The following is a 25,716-nucleotide window of genomic DNA, read 5'->3' as shown; positions in this document are numbered from 1 at the left end:
ATGTTATTTGTAGGAGATTTGCTCTGGTGGGCAGAACTTATTCAGTAACATAACATGTAGCTTTTTCCTCTAATATCTGTATGTCTCGCGCAGTGTCTCAAGCGATTCAGATAGATCAATTGAAATCATGTTTCGAAGATAAAAGCGGATGTACCTTTCCGTGAAATTTTTTATCTAACTCGTCGATGACGAGCTTTCCCTTATACGTTGAATCTAATTAACCAAAGAATGTTTCGTACCTCGAATAAATTCGCGTTTGCCCTCGCTTTTTTCCTATTCTGATCATCCACCGGAAATTAAATGCTTTCTGACGGCCTTGCTGCTTCGCGTATTCTGCTCTGCCAGAGGGAAGCCTAAGTATCGTGCATCTTAAATCTCTGATTAAGCAAAGTGCTCGTTAAGTGATTGCGAACTGTACAGGTTGGCCATGTTTCGCCGACGCACGTTTGAACCTAAACCCATTCACCATTTTCGTGTCTATCTCTCGTGCAATTCGACTTAAATATTTCGTAACGCTCGCTGTAACGAAACTCGTTTATTTTACTTGAGAAGTCTCTTTTTTCAGTTGTGAGGAAAGTTTCCATATTATTAAACAATTTCTACTTTCGTGAAGAGCTTGAAAAGGATTAAGAATCGTATAATTGGAATATCTGTGTCTATTAGCCTTAAAAAAACATCTTTCATCGCGGTTTGGTCGTTATTCATACTGCAAACCCGTCCAACGAAATTTGTCGATTTACGAAGCAAGTGCGCGGTGCTAGGCGCAAGCTTGTGATCGGAATTGCTAATACGAATTTCGACCTATTAGAAATTCTTGCCGCGTGTCGGTATCGCGTTGAAAACTTTAACGATACGTCGCCGAGGATTCTCCGCGGTTTTTCCCAGAAAAACCCGCTACTTTTATTTATTCGCTTCGAATCGGCGATCGGTGCCGAAGTTCTCATTAAAATTTAATCGGACTCTTTATGCGGAAAGGGGGCTTCTTCGACGTATTTCGAGCCGATATGGTCGTATTTGATTCGTCAAGGCAAAACCAATCGAACCGCAGCACGGATCTAAACTTTCGAGTAGTTAACTTTGCGAAAGTTGTTGCTCGTTTTTTAAAACGATCGTTCCTCTTGCTCCTAGTTTCGCAACAAGCTCGCAAATTCCAATTGCGTCGCAGTTACGTCCTACCAACCAGTAAACTTTGACGGTAATAAATTCATAACGTTGGTGATCCTCGTGGTTAATCTACAATTTTAACGTTATGTAAACGAACGAAATGCCTTTTATTCTTATATATCTGTAGTATAGTACAATTGGTCGTTGGTAATTGTCGTGTCTGGAAATACAAATGTGCGCTAGCAACTGATAAGTTGGTAGATCCGTACGCGCACGGGGCACCAGCGGAAGAGCCCTTGATGTACTCGGCAATCTAAATAATTATAGCGGACTGGAGCAGTCCATTCCTTGTCTCGACGTTGCACAATCAAGGCGTGCCTCTTTAGGTCGGAGCACGATTGACCGATATCTACGTGACGCTTTTCGTCCAAATTTCGCTGATACCCGCATTAAACACGATATCGGACCACTTGAATGTTAGCGCAAACGATTTTAAAACGTAAAGCAATTAACTCGTTGACGACTGGAGGAAACCAGCGGCGCCGCTATTTCCTGTAATTATGGCCGCTTATATTAATTTTATCGAAACGTCGCAGTTGGCGATGTTTTAGTTAAAACCGATGCAACTGAATTTCTCGAAACACGCGTACTCTCGATCTCCTTTGTCCCGACGAGATTTATAGAAGAAAAGCTACTGCTTGTAGAATTAAAAGTGGCAATTATGCAGTTTAGTGATTTTTCCCAGTTTTCTCCATACAGCTCAATAATATTGTATAAGTTGACTGAAAGAAAGTTACAAACGAAGTGTTGCGTTAACGTAACGTTAATCCGTAATAAATTGAAGGACGTACAGCTCGACCATTGAAGTTACAATATATCGTATATATACGTAAATTCTATAGAATTCAAACTACCCGCCAACCGATATATTTTACTTTTGCTTTGTTTTACCGGCAGCCATTTCACACAATAGGTTAAATCACGAGAGAAGAACGGTAATTTAGGACTTAGAAAATCGATTCTCGATTTTCCAGCTAAAATTTGTAGTAGATTTGTTATTAATCGTTATTGTACTCGATTAAACTCGATTTTCCAGAATCGATCGTCTTATTTACCCCAAGGATTTACTTTATTACATATACAGGGTGGTTGGTAACTGGTGGTATCATACAAGCGGAAAGGGGGTGATTCTACGCGAAAAAAGAAGTCGAAAATATAGCATAAAAATTTTTCGTTTGAGGCTTTGTTTTCGAGAAAATCGACTTTGAATTTTCGCTCGGTACGCGTGCACTTTATCACGTCTCGTTATAACGGATCGTTGTCTCGATGGAAAAATTAAAAAAAAAACAATTAAAAAAAAATTTTTATTCTATATTTTCGACTTCTTTTTTCGCGTAGAATCACCCCCTTTCCGCTTGTACCACCAATTACCAACCATCCTGTATATTCGAGAAAAGATGCAAGAAGCAAAGAAGAATCAGTTGATTTGTTGGATCTTGAAGTCCCGGAAGAATTTAATCCGTGGAGACTCGATGCGCGAACGTAGTATATCGGTTTCAATTAGCGAGGATGCATCGGGATGATACCGGTGGACAGAGCACGAAGGAGAGAGCGAAATAGGTGCGTGAATGACCCTCCCGAACCACTTCTCTCCCTATGGAGCAGTTCGTTGGAATCTTCCCTAACGGAGACCGAAGAAAACTGCGCTCGCGAAAACAACATCCCTCGTTGTTCGCGGGGATGCATCGGAGGGATGTACGCTGAGTAAATCCTACCAGTCAGAAAACAAACGGGAATCTTCGCTCGATATACTTCTACCGAGGGTGACGAAGCCTTCAAGTACCCTTTTTTTTTTTGTTGGCCGTGCTGTGCAGTGCACCGGAGAAACCGATTCATCGTATCCCCTTCCGTTTTTTTTCGCGCCTTACCCCTGCCACAATTATACGATTTCACCGCTCCTGCTTCTCGAGTATCTCGTTAATTATATTGTTTCGTCTTGACTTTTTTTTATTACAGAGATCACTTGCGAGGGATATGGAACTTGTCGTAGCTTCCTGAATAGGTGAGTGCTCCTAATCCCCTTTTTGTATCTTGGAAAATCGTTGACGTGTTAAGTTGGACGTAGCTTGTTCTCCGCCCTCTATCATGTCGATATATCGTGAAAGTCAAAGTCTGGCCTATTCAGAACAGGGACATTCTTTTCTGATTTGCGGACGCAATGGAGGTGGTGCGGCAAGGAAAGAGTTAGTCACCGAGAGTTAGCTACGGAAAGCGCATTTAAAATGAATTTTCCTCGCACGAAACTGAGAAAAACGTAGCGAAAGGATAGGAATGAATACGACGAGTTTGTAATAACGTAAGAACGGCAAAGAAACCTTCTTCGTGCGTTCCGTTAACGTAAATTAATGATTTTACTAATCGTTGGAAAGTGTATCGTACCGAGGAGGGTCGTTAGTCATGTTTTCTTCGATACCGGAGCGAAATCGCGCAAGCGTGATTCTCAGTAAACGTAATGGATATGGATTTTCGGGTTGTGCGACCTTCACATGTCGCATCCTCTCACGCTTTTCGCGCCCCGGACATTGTCCTCACCGCATAGTATAAGCCGATGTAGTTCAAAATTGAAATATTTGGGCTCGCGATATATACATATAATCGTTACTTTGAACGAATACAACATTCTGATTGACCAATCGTCTTCTTGATACCGCAGATTGAATATCGCATTTTGTACGAAGTCAATAGGTGTTCATGTTCATAATACTTACGAAGAGGAGTGCGTCAACTCGTACCGACATGCGATGCGCCGATTATTCTTCTTTTAATTTCGCGACACTTCGACACAATTTGCCGCTGTTTGCTCCCCAACATGATGGAAAACGATTGTCTTCTTTGCTGCATTTCTGTTCTCACAACCCTCGAATAAGAAGTGTGTAAATATCGTGTGAAACTAACAGGATAGTTCAGCTTTAATACTCGGATTCTATCGCGTGACCGAACGCATTCGTCTAGCAAGAAGTTACGGTTATTTTCATCGGGAAGAGTCACCGACTTTCGAGCTTTGCTTTAGCTCGATCGAACGATGCATTAAATCAGTCATATTCTTCTCCTTTCGCGGATTTTCCCGCTTCGTTTTTCGCCAAAAATGTTTGGAATGCGATGCATTATCATAGTTATTATGCTCGTCGAAAGATAAGGACGGAAGTGGAAGTTAGAGAAATGGAAAATATCAGCGTTGATAACTTCTCCCCATTTAGTTCGATAACGAAAGCAAGTAGTACAATATACTTTTATGGTACATGAAGCCTCTTTTCCGAATATACTTGGTTTCGTTAACATACTGCTGCTAATAACGAGGTAAATATGCCCTGGAATGAAAAGTAACGCGAGACAATGCAAAATCCTTTGAAGCGGTCGTTGCTTCAAATTCTACCGAAAAAAACAAGGAAATGCCGAAGAAAAATAACCAATGGAGAAATTTAACGCTCAGAATGATTGTGGATGAACTATGAAAAGGGTAGAAAATAGAAGGAATTGAATAGGAAGAAGAAAAAAATAACTAACGAGTCGATTAGCGAGCTTGTGCAAAAGATGCCGGTGAATCTCATTGAGAACTAAGCACGACTGCGCGGCCTTCTTCCTTCTGTCGGATTTTGATTCCTTTCTTTTAAGCTGAAAGCTATAGATATTTTGACACAGATCTTTGATCTGAAAGTAACAAGTGGAAAGTTAATGGTGAATCGTTACCATCATAAAATTGAGAGGCATGTATCAACAACTAGAGATTCTTGTTTGTATATTTATTCTTTTCCAGGAATGTAAAAACTATTCTAAAACTTCTACATTTGTTTAACGTTTGGTTACCTACCACTACTCGTGCAACGTAACGCGAAGGTGTAAGGTCTGATCGCTACTACGACTCGATCACTGGTGTCGGATACGTAGCAACAGTAGCATAGTTAGTGAATGTCGCGCGATTTATCTAATGGTGGCGCTACAACTATAACAACGATTTATGCAATTTTGATTGCACAATCTGTTTCATAAATTAAAAAGTCAGACACCTTAGAACCTTAAATCCCTCGTACGGATTTGAACGAATTCCTACGCTTAAGTGTGGTACCTAAGTATGGTTTCCTGATTGCGTTGAAACTGCTAGCACATACCTACCTGTGACCAGATAGCCTAAGTAGATAGGTAGAAAGGTAGGTAGGTAGGTAGGCAGGTAGGTAGGTAGGTTGATGGGTAGGTAGGTAGGTGGGTAAGTGGGTAGGTTGGTAGGAGTAGTAACAGAGGATAATCTCGTGGTAGCTAGGCTGCGGTACTCTGCAGTACTATATGCCGCCATCTTGCTTTATCGATTTTGACTCCTACCCTCGCCTTGCTTTCTCGAGCTGGCAATTCCCTTGTCTTTCTTCTTTCCCTTGTTTCTTGTTAGCGACTTCTTTTCTTCCACCATTCTTTCCTCTCGAATTAAATTCACGCTTAAACGAAGATGTATACATTCCATGTTAACAAATATATTTGCGTCAGTGTGATCGCATCGTGTATACATCTTTGACCATGTACCGATTACAATTAACTACGAACGAGTACCGAGTATTACGCGGAAAGAATATCATGCTAAGGATTGCGATTGGGACGACGCTGAAGGTATGTTTATCAGTTAACAAAGCACACGATAACATAACAAAAAGAATCGCGAGTAACGCGATATGACTCTAGTATAGTTACAAGATAGACATGCAACTAACTCGAGAACAGAATCCACGTTTCACAGGAAAACGAGGGTTTATGGTTTCTTCATATTTCTGACGTTACTCCGATCAAACCAGCGCGAACAGCTCGTCATCCATCATCTGGAGACGTTTTCAAAGTCATAGGATAATCGACGGATAGGATAATCATCAACTCTATAGATGAAAATGATGCATCGGTATTCCCTACGTCTGTGTCTCGGAGAATAAGCGTATAAGAACGTTAGGAATCGTTAACCGTGGTATACAGTCACAGTAATAAGTAAGGTCTGCGTGGAAACGACGATATTTGGGAATACAGTCGCTCTCGGCAGCTGGTGTTTGCGAATGTATATAGATCATTTCAGGTTTTCCCAGTTAAACTTTGTCGGTGTATTCTACAGATATAAATAATACGCAATACGGATACAGATACATCCTGCGTAAATTGAAATTATAATTTATCTATTCCTTCTTTATTAATTTTTTGTACAGGTAGAGTGTCGCAAAATTCGTGAGCGTCAGTTGCATGATAAATATTTCCGCGTACCTGCTAGGAACCGGTTGAAGGTACGTTACGGCAAACATCATTGTCACTGCTGTCGAGGATAATTTCCAGCCTGACGGAAGCTGAAACTCCTAATTCGACAGGCGTGTGATCGTTCCGCCAAAAGTGTTGGCCAAAATAATTTTGCTATGCGTTATCATGATCGAGAATTTTGCTTTCTAGACATACGAGTTCTTTGTAGTCAGAGATTTGAAATTAGATAGTAGTTGTTAATAACTTTAATAGTTTTTTAAAGATTATCGAGGTCTTAGGTTGGGCTCTTTTCGCAAGCATCCTAATATTTATGAATACGGATCGAAATAGAATTACGATTTTCTTTGTCGTGACGAATCGATCTCTTATCGTAAGCGAAAGATCGTTTCATTGAGAGAACCAAAAATAGACGGAGCCTCGGTTAAGTAAGAGCGAACCGGTAACAACAGGGAAGTGAGTTTCCTCTCCGAGAAAAGAAATCTCATTTGATTCGGTACTCTTGTGAACGAATAGCGGTCGTTCGACGTCTTTCCTGCAAGAGCACGTTTTTAACCTATTTTAGCCGATTCCCGTGCAAAGTGAACCGGAAACGTACAACAAAAATGAATTTGTAATCGGAGAATTTTTTTCTCCGATTCCAGCGTTTCTACTGTTCGAAATATGCGTCGTAACGCTTAGGTACTTTTATAGTTCAGAGTGATCGTGGCGAATAGTTGGTTACCGTCTCAGCGTCATATCCGACAGCGAGTGACGTACTTTGGCCCCTTTCACGCAAGAGGGTGAAACTTATTTCAAAAGGGTTATTTTAGGAACAGAAAGGTGGCTGACCGACCACGCATCGACGCGAACATTTAGAGACACATTCTCGTCCTCTCTTTTTTTGATTCATCCCTTTCATTACGATACCTTTTGCTCGCCGATATTTTCCATTGCCGTAAATCGAGAATCTACCACTTTTCTTCTTCGTTCCTTTTCGGTCGTACAAATTAAGAAGTTCGTAACAAAAGCGACCTTCTATCTTCTATCACTTCGAGATCGAATTGTGGAATTTGCGACAGGAGAAGGATGAAACGGATGAATGGTCACTGATGCAGTCTATGCGATTTTCAAACGTTCCGGTGCCTGCGTTGTGTTAACTTTAATTAATGTACAGCTGTTGAGTATTACTCTTTCGCCGAGATTAAAGGGAACGAGATTAATTCAGAACGAGTGTGACATCTGGCACGTGTCTCGACCGCATTTCCGTAAATGTGTTTGCTCTTTTATACACCACCACCTTTTATCGCGTGCTCTGAGCTCTGGATGCGGCACGATACGCATACATATATGTATTTGTTGGGCCGCTAAGCGGATTTCGACAGAGAGAAGTAAAGTGTGAAAGTGAAACGTGCGGCCCAAGATACGTCTACAATCTACGTTCGCGAATCGATTTTTCGCCGCGCGTCGATACGGTCTTTTCCCTTCTATCTTTGTACTTTTTATCGACCGTCGAATATACTGGACGTATTCCTACAACGATAACGTACTTCCTTATGCGTACTTCCTTTCTAGGTACGTACACAAGAATCTCGTTCTACTTGAACGATTAATCTCCGCGTAATTTTTATAGATAGCACAGCGTCGGTTTTCAGAAAATATTTCCGCAATACGCGCATGACTTACTCGGGCATTTTTATCAACGCGTAAGTCTACAGGAATGCAGTTTCGAATTAAGTCTCATGCTATCGTCTCGAGCATGATAACGATCGAAACTTGTTAGATCCACGTCGCGTTCTATTACTTTACCTACCTTTTTACTACATAATCATGATAGTCGAATTTCGTTACTAATGAAATTCCAAAATGTTTCCTATAATACATATGCTATACTCGTAAAAGGTTTTTACAAGTATGCACATATTCGGATACCTTCGCTAGCCATTATACATTCCAGTACCTTGTCGTTGGTTTCGTCCTAACGAATTATTGGCTTGAAATGTAACTACAGGAAAGGTGACCAAGAAAAAGAGAGGCGTAGGAAAATAAAATGTGTGGATTCGATTGAACCAGGACGGAAAAAATATTTGGAAGACGACGCGACGCGCGATCGGAAAGGTGGAAGAAGAAAGGAAAGAAAATAGTAAACGCGGTGCTAATGCGTCGCGTCGCGCCGGTTCAAGGGAGCACTGTGACCGGCGGGTCGCGACAAGAGAATATCGCGAATCGTCCCGAGATAGTCCACCGGTTGGAGGGTTGGATGGCCGCGATGGTGGGGTTGCGTCGACCGCGACAAGTATATTCGAGCGTATGAAAGAGAAGGAAAGAAATAAGGGAGCGACGAGTGGGAGAAGATGAGATCGCGCAGGCGTCAGCCCCAGCCCCGAACTTCCCACGGGCTGATCAGTCGTGCGTGGCACTTGACACGCGCTGCGTCTTTTCGTTTGTTTCTCTTGGACTTTTTACGGATCGCATCGTTTTCATCCACCCGCTTGTACTCTTCCTTTCTCTCGCTTCGCTTTGCCTCTCCTCCATTTTCCTTTTTGCTCTTTCTTCCTTCCTCGCTCTCACTATTGCACCCCTTTCTTTCTCTTATTCTTCGTTCTTTGTTTCCCCCATATTTCTTGCTCCCCTCTTCTCTGCCGTCGTACCTGTCCTCTATTTTCATGTTTTTCTGTTTCCCTTTCTGTTTGAGAAATCTAATTCCATTCAACCTTTCGATGTTTCGAAAATTAGAATAACACGGATTTGCCGTTTCGTGTGAAAGTCGTGCTTTTCGTTGCAACGGCTCCGAATGCCGCAAGTGAAGTCTATTCGCCAACATCCATGTTGATTTTAGTGTAAACTTGACGCCTGGTGTTGCTGTCCTCAAAGTGTAGAGATTTTAAAAGTTATCACTGCTTCGAGTTGGGTGGTCTGCTTTTTTGAACTTCGATTAGGCTACCGAACATAATCAAGGGGACTGTGCACATCATACGTGATACGAGTGATTCAGTGAATGATTGAATTATTGCGCGTGCTTGCCGGTTTCGTTTTCGATAAATAAAATTTCTCCGCGATACGGTTAATATCTGTTCGAGCCTTGGAGACGTGTGCTCCGACTCACCACGTGTCGCTTTCGACAACGAACAACGAATAACAGAGAACAAACTCGTGAGTTTCAACCGCCCAGCCTTACATCTTCCTACCTTGCGTCTTCGTGACTGAATGTTCGATTCACGTGACTCTTCTGCTGCTATCGATGTCGAGATCGTTACTGGGCAACGTTACCATCATACTCTCCAACGTTTTCTCCCCTTGCACCAGCTACCTTTGACTCGATGCAAGTGGCACTCCTACGGAAGGAACGAGGATCGATATTTACAAGGTAGGATGTGTTCTGCTACGAGAAATTCGGGGTATTTTAGTTATGTCTGGCAGATCGATCAAAAGTTGAATCGGCCGTGAAATTGACTACGAAGAACCGAGCCCATATTATCCAGATAATCCTGCTCCGTTCCCGGTTTCCTCTTTGATCGTAAATAGATATATAGACGTGAATTTTTCAAACTTTATGTGCTCGCATATTGCTTCAAGGGGTTACGTCTCTACTGGTCCCTTTTATCGATACACCTACATGTTGCGTTCAGGAAAGAGACCAGGAACCTCCTTTACAATAATTTACTAACTGCACAGTAGCCTTAGTAGATTCAAAAACTGTTTTTACGGTTTTACTATTTTGCGATATATATTACGTTTTGGCTGTGATAATCAGCCGGCTTTTAGATCGTAAGATTCGTTTGTAAACATTAATTTTTTTTATTACTAAAGATGTTACGACTGAACGTTCATTGGCTCTTGTTACTTGGGTAACCACGTTTTAATAAGCGCAGAAGACTTTTAATACTTTGAGAAAGACTGGCGCAAAATTGTAACAAAGAATCGTAGATATCGGCAACGATTATTTCATAGTTTTCTTATGCTTGGCGAATTCTTAGTAATTACACAGTTCAGCTATTTAAATAGTGAGACTTGCGAGAAGTTGATTCTGTCGAACACGAGTAAGACGTTTGTTTTAACACAAATCGTTCGGAAACGCCATGTGTTGAAAGAAACCGTCGTAGGTGAGGGGGTGGGGGTGGTAATGCGGTCGCCTCCCTCAAATAATACTAGCACATATACAAACTTGGATATTGATTTTCTAGCGACTGTAGTAAACTCGTCCGAGACGGTCGTGTCCAGTCTTTGTAATTAATTGTTCCTTTTGTTTACTGTTTGTCGTTGGTTTGTTATTCGTAGTTGTACCGTGGAAAGAATATTTTATCAGATAAACATTCGTCGAATATGTGGCTAAAACGCGTTGCATGAAAAAAAGGTCATTCAACAAATAGCGTAAGAGATCCAAATTTTTGTTAGCAATTACACCAAGTTATAGCAATGTCGTAACAACGCGTCATGTTCAACAATAAAATGTTCTTTTCAAGGATCGTTGCCGGGACGAGATTGGTCTGAGATTGGAGCGTTTCTCATAGCGTAAACTTATATTGGAAACCATGAGATAATTATAATTTGAGGACCGACAGTGTGAATCGAGCCTTAAGCTGGCAAGAGTTCGCACAAGTTCGTAACATACCAAAAGAAGCACGAAGAAACAAAGGGAGAAAAACAAAGACGTCGAAAGAGAATTTGGCAAGGCGGCCGCATAGTTTGAGCGATAAGTTGGCGATAACTCGAACTTAATAGCCCGTAATACTAGAACGAGCTTCGATGCGCGCCGTCACGCAACTCATGCCTTTTGTAAATTACGTGCAGACGTATCGTATACAAAAGCTTCTAACACAGGTCGTTTCCGTTATGTTCGTTTATCTCTGCAAACATGTTGCTTAGAAATTGTTGTTCACGTTGCTGGGGCCATACTAGTCAGAACTGTTCGAGAAATGCGACATTTTTCTGGAATCTATTTCCCGCGTTATTTGTATATTCGCAAATTTACCTTTTATACCGTTTTCGTGTTTTCGTCAATTTGCGAATCCCTTGTAACGCTAACATTGATCTACCACGTACAAGAAAGCTTTTCTTTGAAATATATCACGCTATCGCTCTCGTTATCGTTATCATCATCATCATCGTTATCGTTATCGTACAATAGATCCGAGCATCACGATTATAATAAGATACATACGTGTTATACTTTTCAGGTTATCCTGCCTTTCATTTCGCGAAATGATTTCGATTTAGCAGAAAATTGGATTATTTGGATGGTGCGTTAAATGTTTGTCGCCATGAAATTGATCGTTCCAACGACCTGTGAAAATAAAGCTGAGCTCGAATTCGCAGAACGTAGAATCGATATCGTGAGATTGCGTGCCACTGGTCATCGTGGATTGATAACGAATGAGAACGAAAGTTGCTCGTATACCAAGAAGATGAATAGCATACCTTTTACTAAAGATAAATTTTTTTTCGATATATTTTTTCGCCGTTAACCACGTTATGCTATCGGAAGGATTAATTCGTGCTAAATCGGTCAATGAAAAGACGAAAGGCAAGTGAACGGACGTCGCGTGTATTATAAACGGATTAGTGCCTCGACACACGTAAATATGTAATCGATATGTAAATCGATGGGAATAAGAGTACCCGATTTATGCGACGAAATCGATATTTCATCGATGATAGAATCGCACAGATATTTTAATATGGATCGAGAAAGTATATATACAGCTACTACAAAGCTCTTAAAAATATTTCCAAAAAAAAAAAAAAAAAAAAAAAAAAAACTATATTTGTTATATTTGTAACCTTCCGAACTACGTACACGTATCAGAAAATCTACGCGATTCCATCGTTAATCGAATAAAATTTCTCGTAAGTACGTTAAATAAATTATTGTATAAGAAAGTTGGTGTTGCGTCCTGTCGATCGTTGTTCTCCTATGTCTACGCTTTCTGATTTGCCTCGTCATTTGTCGAGATAATGCTTGGCACGGATATCTCTGCGTAATCGGCGGTAAATGAAATCTAGCGCGCCCGCGCGAATCGAAAAGGCGCGGGGTACGTAGAATTCGGCTGCCTGGTGGCTCGGGATAGTCACCTATATCGATCCACCGTCGAGTTTACAGCGTACCAACTTAGGAACCCCCTGCGATCAAGGCCGCCCTGTGAAAAAAGCGGGAAATACTTGAACTCGAGGGAAGAATGGTGCACTAACTCCGCGAAATTGAAGAGGGTCGTTTGATTTATGGCGGAATCGTTCTAGGACCCCCTTCTTCCTCTCGTTCGACGCTCAAATTTCGCAAGTTGCTCTCGCACACCCTCTTCGATCGCTCGTTCTCTTCATTCTATCCTGTGCTTTCGACAATATTTTATCTTCGCAATTTTTCTTTATCCGCTTTATGCCTGTGATTTTTTTCTTTTAAAATCCGACTCAGCTAATCGAGCTAGCTATTCGTGCAGCGACACGCGGTATCGTGTCATGCGTCATTTGAAAACATTTTATGATATGTCTTTTGGCCTTTTGACTTTATAGAGTTAAAACTTGAGGTATCGATACGAAACAATCTGTGTACGCAAGCAAATACGTGTTCTATCGTCGTCATGAACAGTTCTTGTAGATTAACCAGTTTCTCTAATCGAACGTGCTCTTTCTGTTCCAGGTACGTAATCGTAGTGGATTTCTTTCTACCGAGATCTTGAACTCGCAACTGTCGCACAATTACCTTCGATCGATACGTATCACCTTCGATGCTATCTCTACGTTTCGAAGGTAACGAATTATGTGTATGCTTGATCGTTGTCCCTTCGGCGTGAAACATTTTCGTGTTTCTTACACGCTTACTAAATACTTTTTGCGTAGTAGATAATGTACATATGTATTTAGTTGTATATGTTGAGGTACGCTGAATGTTATTTTTGAGAAAATAATTTCTGAAATGTAATAAATCGGAAGCACGAGAACGGAAAGAATAAATTTAGAAAAGAACCGTAACGTGATGTTGCAAAGATGTGTTTTTTAATTATTTTCTGAATCTACGATGCGCTTTCAAGAGTGAAAAATGGAAAATTTTAGTTATAGTAAACTATAGTTTAGCTATATAGTATATTCGACAGTTCGCGGAGAGACGCGATTGCGAGGAAGCGCGCCAACGGGAGCCGTAAATTCCCATTACGATTATGTAATCGACACCACCAAGTGATCGATCCCCTATTTCGTTTAGGATAATAAAGGTGGTTGAATTGATTATAACCCTGAGGTAACAGGTTACAATTTACGCTTTATTCAAACAACTTGTAGCCAAAATGGTTACGCTCGGTGCGTATAAATATAAGTTAACCAGATGACTGATTTAAAGTACATATAGACCAGTGCCGAGATGTTGACTGATCTGTAGTCGTTGAACCAGTCTAGAGATGATGACTGATTTGCTGATGAGAATCCAGTGAAGTTCGGTCACTGGTCGCTTGCGGGTGACAATCCCAATGGGAAAACCCACGTTTCCCCTTTTTATCTGATGGAGCAATAACCATAAGGAACGTCTCGACCTGAAGATATTTTATAACGATTGAGGCACTAACGGTAAAATCGAAATGCTTTGTTTCATTTGTAATAAAACAATCTGTAGTTCCTTAGGATTATTGCGGTCCAACTAATTATTTGCACTGCTAGTGACCGTCCTGACCCGCCGAATTCAGCCCGCACTGTATAACGCGAAGTAACATATATTGTTGCTCATAAAGATCGTTTATAATCGAGATCGGTACGTTTCTGTTTTGCGCTCGTACATTCTCAACTATCGGACTGTATATTTTTTTTATGTGCAAACTGACATACAATCAAAGGTAAAAATGAAAAGAATAGTTGACGAAACGAGCTGCGTTGCTATACTCAACGTATAGAAGCTGTGTTCAAATTGAAACTCATCGATCTGGCGTTTCACAGAAAAGTGTGCTAGAGACACGTAGCAGGCGAACAAAATATTTATAATATAATATATATAATATATAAAAATATATAAAATAAATAGAGATATATAAATATATAAATAATAGTAAATTATGTAGCTTAAAGGTAAATAAAATCCGAGGGAAATACAAATACGGCGGAAGCTTTTTACGCGTAATGAATGTTCGCTTAATGTATCCGATATAATATGGGTCGAGAAAGACAAATTTTCCAGTCCGGCCTCGTGGTTCTCGTTCTAATGCACCAGAAATTAACCACCTAATGCACATGTTCCTGATATACCGTAAGATAGCTTCCTAAGGTATGGCTATTTTAAATAAATCGTATTCGAGTACCCGTTATTCCGGGATCCGATGCTTGATTCAAAATATAATTTTTCTGTTTTCTTGCATCGAAACTTAGTTAAAGCATGTACAAGAAAAGCTTTACTTTAGGTACAAGTCGGCCTCAAATTTAGTTCGAGTACAAGATAACTGATGTCCTGAGTCGCAAATCGGGTTCCTGAATATGTTTATGTATCGACAAACTTTCAAGATACCGATCTGAATCCAAAAAGCATTGCCGACCCGATCCAGGCTCATAATTTCGGGTACTCGCACATCCATAGTTATTTAAATCACCTATGTTTCAACATTTTAAAATTCAATCTTGTACTTTGACGCAGAGCAGTTTTTCCATCTTATTGTTACAGAATATTGTTAATTAATTTTGTAATAGGAGGCACTCTCAACGGATGGAATAATGCTTTTGCATTTAGCTAAATAATAAACTGATAAATTTCGTTTAGTTTTTAGGTAAAATAGGTAAAGTCTATGTATATAATGTAAATCGTCTTTTATTTATCTAAATTTTTATTTATTTAATCGTCATTTGTTATCTCCTTCATCCTATTATCCCTTTTCTTTGAAGCTTTTGCTACGTATCATTCTACGCTTCTCCCGATTTCGATAAAGCGAGATTTTCCAAATGTATGTGTTGCGTAGAACGTCGAGTGCCAAACGACAAAAGAATCTAACCACTTTGAAGATCACTAGATTCGCATAAAGGACCAATGGATTAATAACGCTATCGATATTCACGATGAAAGTTACTATCGGCTACTTGGAAAATCAGCGAATAAGTTTGTCGTGTTGTTCCATAGGTCCGCGTGCATGAATCGTTGATAGAACTATGACTCGATGTTTCGCGTTGGTTCTATGTAATCAGGAGAGATCACTGTAGCAAGAGACTGTGTGTTTGCTTCCTATACACAAATGCGATAATTAGCCCGCACTTAGGCTGAATCAAATGGGGTTGGCTGGTGTATTTGCTCGATGCATAGCTTGTTTTCTAATTAATGGATGCGTCTCCTATGTTGCGCGCTCCCACAAAGTCTCCGGTAGCAATCTCTTTTCATCGAACCCTCGAATCTCTTTCTGCGCGAATAATCGTGCCTCTTGCCTCGTTTCAGTCGGACAGGCAACATGAAACGTAATTGCTGAAAAGCTTCGCGATATACATATGCGCTACAGTTCATAAGTATCCTCTTGTTCAAAACAAGTGACTGCTCGGATACTTTTGAACACTAGCGTAGATTTTGTTCTGAAACAAGATTTACGGCAGTTAGCTGTTTGCTCGGACGTTGGTTCAAAGGTGATTTGTTAATTTCATCAAGATTTTCATGTTGAATTTGGGAGAAGTATAAAAAATGATGACTGGTGCCGATAGTAGAGTCGCGTGTCCCTGTCGATGAATTTGCCACGCGTTTGATATTTCGGTCAGTGAATATTCATTGTCTATCGGCAGGGACACGTGTAGCACGGAAATGCGCAACGCTTGTACTCTGATTGGATAATAGTTGCACGCGCGATATGCGTTATATCTAATCGCGCAGTTAACGAAAGAGCTGCTGGTACCTACACCTTTCAGACCCGACACTCAGCGCTTGCGTAAAATGTTAGTTTTGAACGTTGAAAGGCGGTAGTTTAGAATTATAAACTCACTCAAATTAGGAGGATTTAGCAAGTGAAATGAAAGGAACGGATTGTCGTGGTAAAGGGAGAAATTGGCACCGTGCCGAAACAGAGGGAAGAACGAAAGCAAGAAGGGAGTAACTGCGAGTGGACGCTGGATTGGATTCCATTAGTTATTTGGCATCAAAGATCGGTCAGAGCTTAATCGGCTTCGGTCGAAGGATCCCTGGGGACAATTGCGTTAACTACCGGCTTTTGTTTGCCAACTTGCACTAACAGGACCCCTTCCGACCCTTCGTTATACCGTTTGATTTTCGTTTCACTCCTAATCGGTATTCGAAGGAAATTAAACGCATCGTTCGTCGTCGAGAAAACTCACAAACGTAGCAAAGAGAAATCGCAATGTCTTTGTGCGATAGAAAATCTTTCCTTCTTGTTTAGCGTCGTTAATTGTGCGTAACTATTTGTTTTATATCAAATCGATCAAGGTAAGAAAAGGATGTTTAGAGGAGAACAAATTTTTGTAACGTGTTCCTGTGCTTATACATATATGTGTATATATATATATATGTCGGAGATAAAAGAACATCGGGATTTCGCGTCCGAAATGTTGGGAAAACCCCAATACCCTAGTCCAGACTTTTACTATAGCTACACTTAAGTAATAAAAATAAGAAATAATTCTAATATTCTAATCTGGCTTTATGACGATGGGTTCGGGTTCAGGGTGACATAGCAGGTCACTAGACGTAGCCACGGTCAAAGGAGAGACGTGTACCTGACAGAGGTATGGAATGATTATATGACTCTCCTTAAAAACAAAGATCGACCCGAGAAGTGGGGACAGGAATATATAAGGGCAGTTTTACTTGGATCACGAGTTAGTTAGTTAGTCGTTGGAGGAATTGCTGAGTGAGTTATCGAGAAAGTTACCCGAGTCGTGCATTACGTTTGTACTCGTCATCCCGTGTAAAGTAAGTAAAGGTTCGTTGAACGCCTCAAAATGCCAACCTGACTCCGACATATATATTTTCGATGGATGTTATTGTGGATAGCCAAGAAAAGAATCTACCGTTTCCATCGCCGCGTACTCTTGTGAATTATTTATTTGATGCCGAGCAAATAAATGTCAGCAATGTGTTCATATTTTCTAGTACCTATGTACGTATGGTTGAAACAGCGCTGATAAAAGAAACCAATTTTATTCTCAGTTACTTCTCACCTTTATTCGACTGAAAGCGACACCGCTCGTGCAGAATTGGCGAGTAAAATATATAGGCGCGCTTACACGTTGAGTCACTAGGTTATCTGGAATGGCCAGAAGCCTGAGAATATTTGGTACGCTATATTTTTCCATACTTTGTTTGTCTCTTACGTTTACCTTCTAACAAATTAATTATTTATCCAGGTCAAGCGAGTTATCCAGAAATTTAGTAGTTACGTTCATAAAAATAAAAAATTGCGTCAACATCAGTGTCTACATACAGCCTACTAATTGTTGCGCAGTTGATTCTGAATTTATTCGGAATTGGAGTTGAGTCTCGGCTAAAATACGTGGAGAACTTTTTTATGCTTTGCTACTTTATTACATATTTTATATACAGCGCAATGCATGTACACGTACAATTATGCATATTTAGCTTGTTAGTAAAGCGTAGAAGGATGCCAGCATCTTGTAGTCATATCAACGCGTGTTCACAGTAACAGAGAATGTTATGCTCTATTATGTTTGCTTCAGCACTTGTGTTTCAGTTTGAGCCGATATTGTCTAAGTTGATGAGTCTTGGTTAGGGTGTTGTGCGATGCGAGGCACCCTTCGACGTGATCGTTCATGCATCTCGATCAAGTCTGGAGAGCTCTCGGCAGAGCTGTCGAGATCGGTGCAGTCGTCGTGATTAGGTCCGAAATGTAGGTAGGTGGTTCGGTTAGATGGTTAGACAACGTAGTAGGGCGCAGAGTAGGCAGCGGCGTAGTAAGGGTAGCCGGTGTACGCGGCGTAAGGATAGTTGTAGGCAGCAGCCGTGTAGGCGACCGGGGCGGTATAGGCTGCACTGTAAGCGACGGGTGCGGTATAAGCTGCGCCCAACAGGAGTCCTCTCTTATCCCGAACCGCGGTTTCAGCTTCCGCTGCCACTGATTCGGCCTTCACCGGTTCGATGGATTCCGTTTCCAAGGGTTTCGCTAAAGCTACGCCGACCAGAGCGAGCAAAACGATAGCCTAGAATTGTGAGAAAGTCATTAATATCGTCATTCGTTTGCCTCTGTTTTCGGATGTGTATTAACGCTGGATTATGATTAGATGCGTGTTTTCACGAACTGTCTTTCTGTCGATAGATATGCATTTTGGTCTTGGAACGTTTCATTTGTCAGAATACACATTCACTGTAATCATAATCGTAGCCTTAATCTGTTAACCAGGGAATACAAATTCACTTAAATCGTCAATCTCTTGGCATAATATTTTTATTTAACGATTCTCTATTTTTGTATGCGTTGTTTCATTTCTAGAAAAAATTAACTATACGAGGACTAAAACCGATTATATGCTTTTGTAAACTCGAATTTTAACTTCTAAGCTAATTTTTATGGCAAAGTTTCGATAAACGATACAAAGTTTAGGCTAAAATATCGTTAGTTAGAACAGTTATTGTGAATCGGATCGCCGACGGTAAATGGGTTAGAAGTTTACTCACTGCGATGCACTTCATTTTGTAGATTGTTGAGGAGATGCTTGGACAAGCTTGGTTGAAAATCGATTGATGCTCGAAACATCATGGTAGCCCCCTTTTATACCTATTCGATCGGGATGTCGCGTCGACGTTACGTGCATCGATTCCCGATGTTTACCTCGCGTAATCGCGCATAATTATTAACCTCTTGGCGTTGTCGGTCACGGGGCTGCATTGAGAACGAGCAACCTCGCCGGATTTCGTTGCTGACGCGAGATTAAGCAACACGTCCTTGGCCATTGTCCAAACCGAAACGTTCGACGTTCGGCCGATCGAACATCTTCGTAATTTTTTGACTACGAGTGTTTCATCGAATAACATTGATATCGCTATGCGCTGATCTATACAAGATGGAAGTTTGGTCGTGGAGAAAGTTTCAAAGGGCCAATGTCTCTTCAATCTATGGAACGATCGACCTTGTGGAGGTCGAAATAAAGATTCCTAGCAAAGAGTGGGAGTAGTTCCCCTATTGAAATTCCATTTGGGCACGTTACGCGCAACCTCGTCGCTCGTAATAATTTTCACGACGATGGTTTAGCTATTCCGTCCTTGTATCCAATTGGTCCTCGTTTGCGGCCACGAAGCCTAAATAGTCCCTCTTGACAGTCGCTCGAGCACTATTGACGAATGAGAACAAATCGAAGGGCTCGTTACTGTCGTGATACTGACTCGTTAATGAGGCTTAAAAATTCAAGAACTAGAAAATTAAAGAATTTTTTTTCTTTCCTTGATATAAAAGAAATGGCCTTTAAAATGTTCCATCGCCTTTATATCGATTACTTAAGAAGCGAATTAGACAAACGTAGCATCCGTAGGAGATAACGTCGAGTTAAATCCTTATTTATTGGGAGGTTCAATTGGGTAAAAATGCCTCCGTTACACTGATAATCGATGTTCTCGACGAATCTTCATGCACGCTGTTACGTTCATCGATTACGTTTTATCGTCGTTTCGTTGGCGACGCAGTAACGTTACGTTAAACGAGCGAAATTTCGCAACGTTTAACGAGGAAATCGAGGCACGATTTCACGAAGCTGTAAAATCGTAAGCTAAAAGTCTCTCAAAGGCAAGAAGGTCGTTCTCGTCAGGCCTCGTTGACTCGTTATTCTCGGAGAAACGACCACGACGATGACGGCGACGATGAAGCGATGCACCGCACTGCGAAGTGAGCAATATGAACGTCGAGAGGACGGAAACGATGACGTTTAAGTAGCGCGTCTAGCACATTGCGTGCGCCAGCTCCAAGAAAATGCGGAAAGATATTTCGCAGGCTTAGCTCGATTACGTTAATGCTTCGAGAGAAATTCAATTTTCTCTGCTCGTTAGTTAAAAGAAAACCGTCTGAAGTTTTTTACATTTGCGATATAACAATTTTGAAAATCCGGCAAGCTACTTATCAGACATTTCCTAGTTATTAGCCCATTCTGAAAGTTATCGTAGTTTTTCCTCTGTTTGACTCTAATGCTGTATTACTATAACATATAGTTGCACAAATATATATTACTGGTGATATATGAACAATTTATGCAGTGTACACTATTTTCTATTTTTATCGAATAAAAACATCTCCTGCAGTCTTCGTGTTAAATTATATCTTGTAGAACATCAGCTTACTATACTTTGATATGGTTACGTGCAAATGTAGGAAGTACTTTAATCGGGGATTTGGTCGCGTAACGATGGCCAACTAAGGTTCTACATTCTATAAAAGCGTTAAGCTCGCGTAACTGTGCACGTGTGGTGGCAATGGTGCATGCACGGACGTCAAACGTGAAACGTCGAGCGTTGCTCGAAGCGTCGTAGAAAAGGAGAATCAGAGCCGGTGGAGTGCCACCATTGTTTCGCCCTTCTTTAGAACACTCTCCGCATTAACGTCGTGAATTGGTACAATGCTGGGAGCTTTCTCTTTCACTCCTCTTTTGCCACTTTTCCCTCCCTCCTTCCCTCCCTCTTTCCATCTCCATATACTTCCTGCATTTCTTCCTTCTTCGAATCCGCTCGCTTATCGACTACCTCTACCGTACATCCCTATTTTTCGATCTTTCTGCCAGTTCGTATCTTTCATTGTTCTCGTTTCTCTCTTTTATGTATTAAAGGGGAAAATAGGAATAACAAATATATATTTTATTTTTTCATCTAAAGGGTCTGGGGCTAATTATAAATAAGAAACGAAATTGAATTGCAGCTGGGGCGATTACGTTGGGAAGTCGAATAGGGACAGCTCGACTCTTCGTATTTCCATGATGGTTTACAAAGACAGGGATAAAGAGGAGAGACCGGAGAATGCTTGAAAAGCGCAAAACGCTCGTTATTCGAGGATAGCGATCATCATCAGGTCGGAGCCCGGGGTGACAAATGAGGGACATTATCTGGTCCGGCCGTAGTTCGTCGCGGCGTTAACGATAAATCGCTATCCCGATAATTAATATCTCGTCTTTGGTCGCATCGTCCCATTATAAATAGTAGTAGAGCATAGGGTATCAAGGTGGATATGTTTCTGTAATAGCCTGCACGTGGTCATCGAAAGACGAATCGCAACTGGCTGCGCGATTTTACGCGTTCTGTTCTTTTATTCGTTTGTTTTCTATTTAACCATTTCGATCCTATTAGGATATATACGCAGCTTTTTATTTACCGATAATATATTTAACATTTCCGGTGTTTGGATCGATACTCAAAAGGATATGGAAGAATCGGAAGCTTCGATGAAATGTAAATATGTATATCCTTGATCGAGAAAGAGATCGACATTGCAGGTGGGCGGTATCGGAAGATGGAGACTCGATAGATTAGTTTCTGTGAAAAATTTTCGAGCGCGTAAATACAAAGAGTCAACGTTACGGTGATCTTGGTCGGAATGGAATTGCAGCGATGCAAAGCTACGCGATATTCGATTTCTGTTTGTATTTGCTCGGCAAGAGCTTATATCCGTATCCGATCAAAGTTCGTTGCGTTTCGAGATATCCGACTGGACTCATGATATCTCCGGTATCGTGATGTCAAAACGAAAAAAGATGAATGTCACCATTGTAGATAACTTAGCAGTGTCAAAGACAAGTGCGTAGAGTTACTGTGATAATAATATGTTTTTCACCGAGTGACAGCGAACAATCACGTACGATGATTTTACAAAAATCATGTCCTCGTGATAAATTCGTAGTTTGTTTCCGAATGGCAGATGTTGATCGATTGCGAAGAAATAAGACGAAATGTGATATACACTTGAAATGCATCGAAGACGATAATATTAGATGTGATAACGAGCGAATAGTTCGAATCCGAAATGGATGGTTGGCTGGACGATTGTTGAGAAGAACGAAAGGCTATAGCCGGAACAGTAACTGTACACCTAAGCAAAAGCTTCGCTTACTCGGCTGTTTCAATTAAGTATCGAACTTTCGCTGACGAGGCACGCGATCTTTCGCTCCCTCTTTGGGCGCACCCCGTCGCCATCCTTTCCTCGTTAACGCTTAGCGACGCGACATTTATCTTTAGCGATAGGATTTAAAAGAACCGTGTTGTATCTCATTTTTATTTTGCTTCACTTTTTTGTACTATTTTTCTTTCTTGTGCTTCTAAAAGTTGCGCGTTTATTACGTTACTTTGAGCGGATAGCGTGTTAATTAAAACATAAACGCTTCGTGTTTGTCACATTGCTATGCACCTCACGGTAGGACAAATCAAAGATACGAGGTCATTGTTTCGAATACGATTCCAGAGGTATAATATGACACGCCTACGAGGTACCCCGATAAAAATAGATTTGGCGGCAATTGCGTATTCGTGTGCATCATTGTCGTTACGCAATATTTGTCAGTGGTTCGGGAAGTGGGTAGTATGTTGAAGAGAGGAAATTTTGGTAGCAGATTCGCGGTATTTTTATGTGGTTGGGGCGCCCGCGCCAGTGGCAGCCAAGCAGGCGACCCATCGAGGAAAGAAGCGGCAAAGGAATTTGCAGGAGATGTTGGGCGAGTATCGATGGCTGTCTGGCAAACGAAGTGGTCCAAGGGAATGACATTTAGGGTGGCATCGTGGCGCCACACGAACCGAGAATGTCTCGCGTGCTCTTCTTCCGCGTCTGGTTGACGGTGCGAAAGATTTTCATTGAGCATCACCGTCGACATCGTCAAAGGTCGTCTCGGTATAAATAACCCTGGCGCCGTTGTTGGCTCGTTCTCGTTTCCCTGCTTCGTCGGTCAATTTTTTAGCCGCTATGCGTTTCACCACATTTTATAGCTTCACGAAAGTTTTGCTCCTCCCTCGATCGACTAGCATCGAAGAACCCACAATTGGACCCATTAGATCATCTAATAAGTTCGAGTGGTTCATTTTTATTTTATTTAGAATCTTTAAGGTTCGGTATGATTTCTAAAATACAATTATTCATAAAACACATTAGGAACACCGGAGATTATAAATATATAATTATTAGGGCACGAATTTATTTGACGACATGATGTACATGTACGTTGAATTTGTTGTTTCTCGGTAGCGTTACGAAGTAACGATAGGAATTACAAAGTGCTCGAACAACTTCTGAAACGTTTCTGAAATATCAGAACTTCCTCCCTCAAACATCGGTTACGTAGAGTGACTTGAATTAGATACGGCCTGGATAGACAAGTGCATGTTACTGCATACAGAAGCCAGACAAGAGTCTTTCATTCACAAGTAATTTCCACTTTTTCGTTTTCACCTTCGACTACCCATGACTGTATAAAAATTAAAATTAAAACGGTCGCTTGGAAACGATTGAGAGGTTTTCTGTAAATTGATACGACAGGAAATAGCTTCCCTATACTGAGTATTCCAAAAAGTTGGGACCGAACTTTGGAAACATGTATTCATCAAAGAAGATTCCAATATTAAATATTTATCAACATCTAATTGATACTATGCTTTATAGTAATGGAAGATCAAAACTAACGAAAGTAGTATTTCATAGGCACGATAATTTTGTTTCTTTAGATCGTTGAAGTAGTATTATGTAGTGCAGTGTGGTTGTTTACTTGTCGAGGTACTCATCGCGATAAGTTGGAGTTGTCTCTCAACTTAGCTTGGACTTTAATATTTCTTGTAGCTTTATTAACCGTGGACTCTCTCGAATTCAGGATTTTCGACCAACGATAACTCAAAGAACGCGAACAGTATCCATGAGTACAAATGTTTCACGTTTGAAGAATTTAATCAAATATTTCCATTTGTTTCAGAGAATTTTGAGAGTGCCCTAGACGAGTGGTCGTTGTTGTTGCTGTTGTTGACGTCGGCTTCGTCGTCGTCGTCGCCGTTGTTGTCGTCGTCGTCGTCGTCGCCGTCGTCGTCGTCGTCGCCGTCGTCGTCGTCGTCGTCGTCGTCGTCGTCGTCGCCGTCGTCGTCGTCGTCGTCGTCGTCGCCGTCGTCGTCGTCGTCGTCGTCGTCGTCGCCGTCGTCGTCGTCGTCGTCGTCGTCGTCGTCGTCGTCGTCGTCGCCGTCGTCGTCGTCGTCGTCGTCGTCGTCGTCGTCGTCGTCGTCGTCGTCGTCGTCATCGTCGTCGTCGTCGTCGTCGTCGTCGTCGTTGCCGTCGTCGTCGTCGCCGTCGTCGTTGTCGCTGCGATCACCGTTCTCATCTTCATCGTCGTTATCCTCTTCGTCATCGTCATCGCCATCGTCATCGTCATCGTCATCGTCATCGTCATCGTCATCGTCCTCATCGTCATCGTTCTCATCGTCATCGTCCTCATCGTTTTGTCATCGTCAACGTCGTGGGGGTTGTCAAAGGGTAAGCAAACGGATGTCTCTATAGCCCAACTTCTCTTCTCAACCCTTCTTCTCTCAAGTTGTTTAGCTTACACGCGACAAATCTACGTAGAGTGTTCACAAACTCGAAATCACGTTTAGAACTTTGGAAGAAGCTCGATGTTGTTTCTGTTCTTCCACGATTCTCGTCACAATGCCCCTCGTTTTGAACGATTCATTAATAGTGAGTTACCTCGGAAACCTAGGAAATATGTACTATGGAGTGAACGATGCGGTTTTGAAATTGTCTATAGCAAGGGTGCGATACGTGTATACAACATTACGATTAGAAACTAATCGCTATGCCTGATGTATCACTTACGTCGTTTTCGATCAGTGGGACACGACGCAACGAAGAGACGAACATTGCCGCAGGTTTTATTGTTCGAATGAGAATGGGAAATTATGAGTTCGCGTGTTGTCGCGTGGCGATACGTCGTTAAAGTAGGATATCGAATGCACGATCACGTTTGTAGGCTTTTCGTAACACCGAGTTGCTTTCGTCAACCGGGAAATGGTAACACAGTTTACGATTATCTCTCAGAGATATTCGAGACTTAGCTTATCGAATTTCGATTGAAAGAATTTCCAGTTTAAAGGTTTCGAAACTTTTATGATTTCGAATGTTCAAAGTGTTGTTCCAAGATTTTCGTTAAAGCCGTTTTTCTATCATTGCAACTGTCTCTACGATAATCGGGCCATCTATTGTCCAAAAATATTTATAATCTTAGACTTAAAACGTAATAACAAATCAATTTCCATTCTTCCAAATATAATTATTACGAATATAAACGTTATAGAATTATTATCTAAATATTTTAAACCCTACAGACAAATTATATCGTCAGCACCGTGGATGTGTAAGTGCTATATAAGAATATACGAGCCGCATGTGGTTCATAATCTGTAATTTGGCCACCATAGTTCCGTATATTGTACGCCTGATAACACGCGTAAACCTT

The 25,716-nt window shown here is 41.2% G+C and overlaps 1 protein-coding gene across 9 annotated transcripts in view; it reads left to right on the top strand.

Annotated features, from left to right (window-relative positions):
- The window catches only part of LOC126864378 (stress-activated protein kinase JNK), a 58,358-nt gene that overhangs the window by 5,246 nt on the left and 27,396 nt on the right, over nt 1-25,716 (top strand). For 2 of the 9 annotated variants that reach the window (XM_050615655.1, XM_050615656.1), the window contains exon 1: nt 8,762-9,724. In XM_050615655.1, the coding sequence (XP_050471612.1) occupies nt 9,565-9,724 (160 nt within the window). In that variant the 5' untranslated portion in view covers nt 8,762-9,564. Of the gene's footprint in view, nt 1-3,120; nt 3,167-8,759; nt 9,725-12,991; nt 13,102-24,189; nt 24,738-25,716 lie in introns of those variants that run through there. The other 7 variants (XM_050615654.1, XM_050615652.1, XM_050615651.1 and 4 more) reach the window with 7 other exon arrangements.

This window comes from Bombus huntii, chromosome 4, assembly GCF_024542735.1.
Source record: "Bombus huntii isolate Logan2020A chromosome 4, iyBomHunt1.1, whole genome shotgun sequence".
Lineage (NCBI taxonomy): Eukaryota > Metazoa > Arthropoda > Insecta > Hymenoptera > Apidae > Bombus > Bombus huntii.
This window is presented reverse-complemented; position numbering and strand designations above follow the sequence as displayed.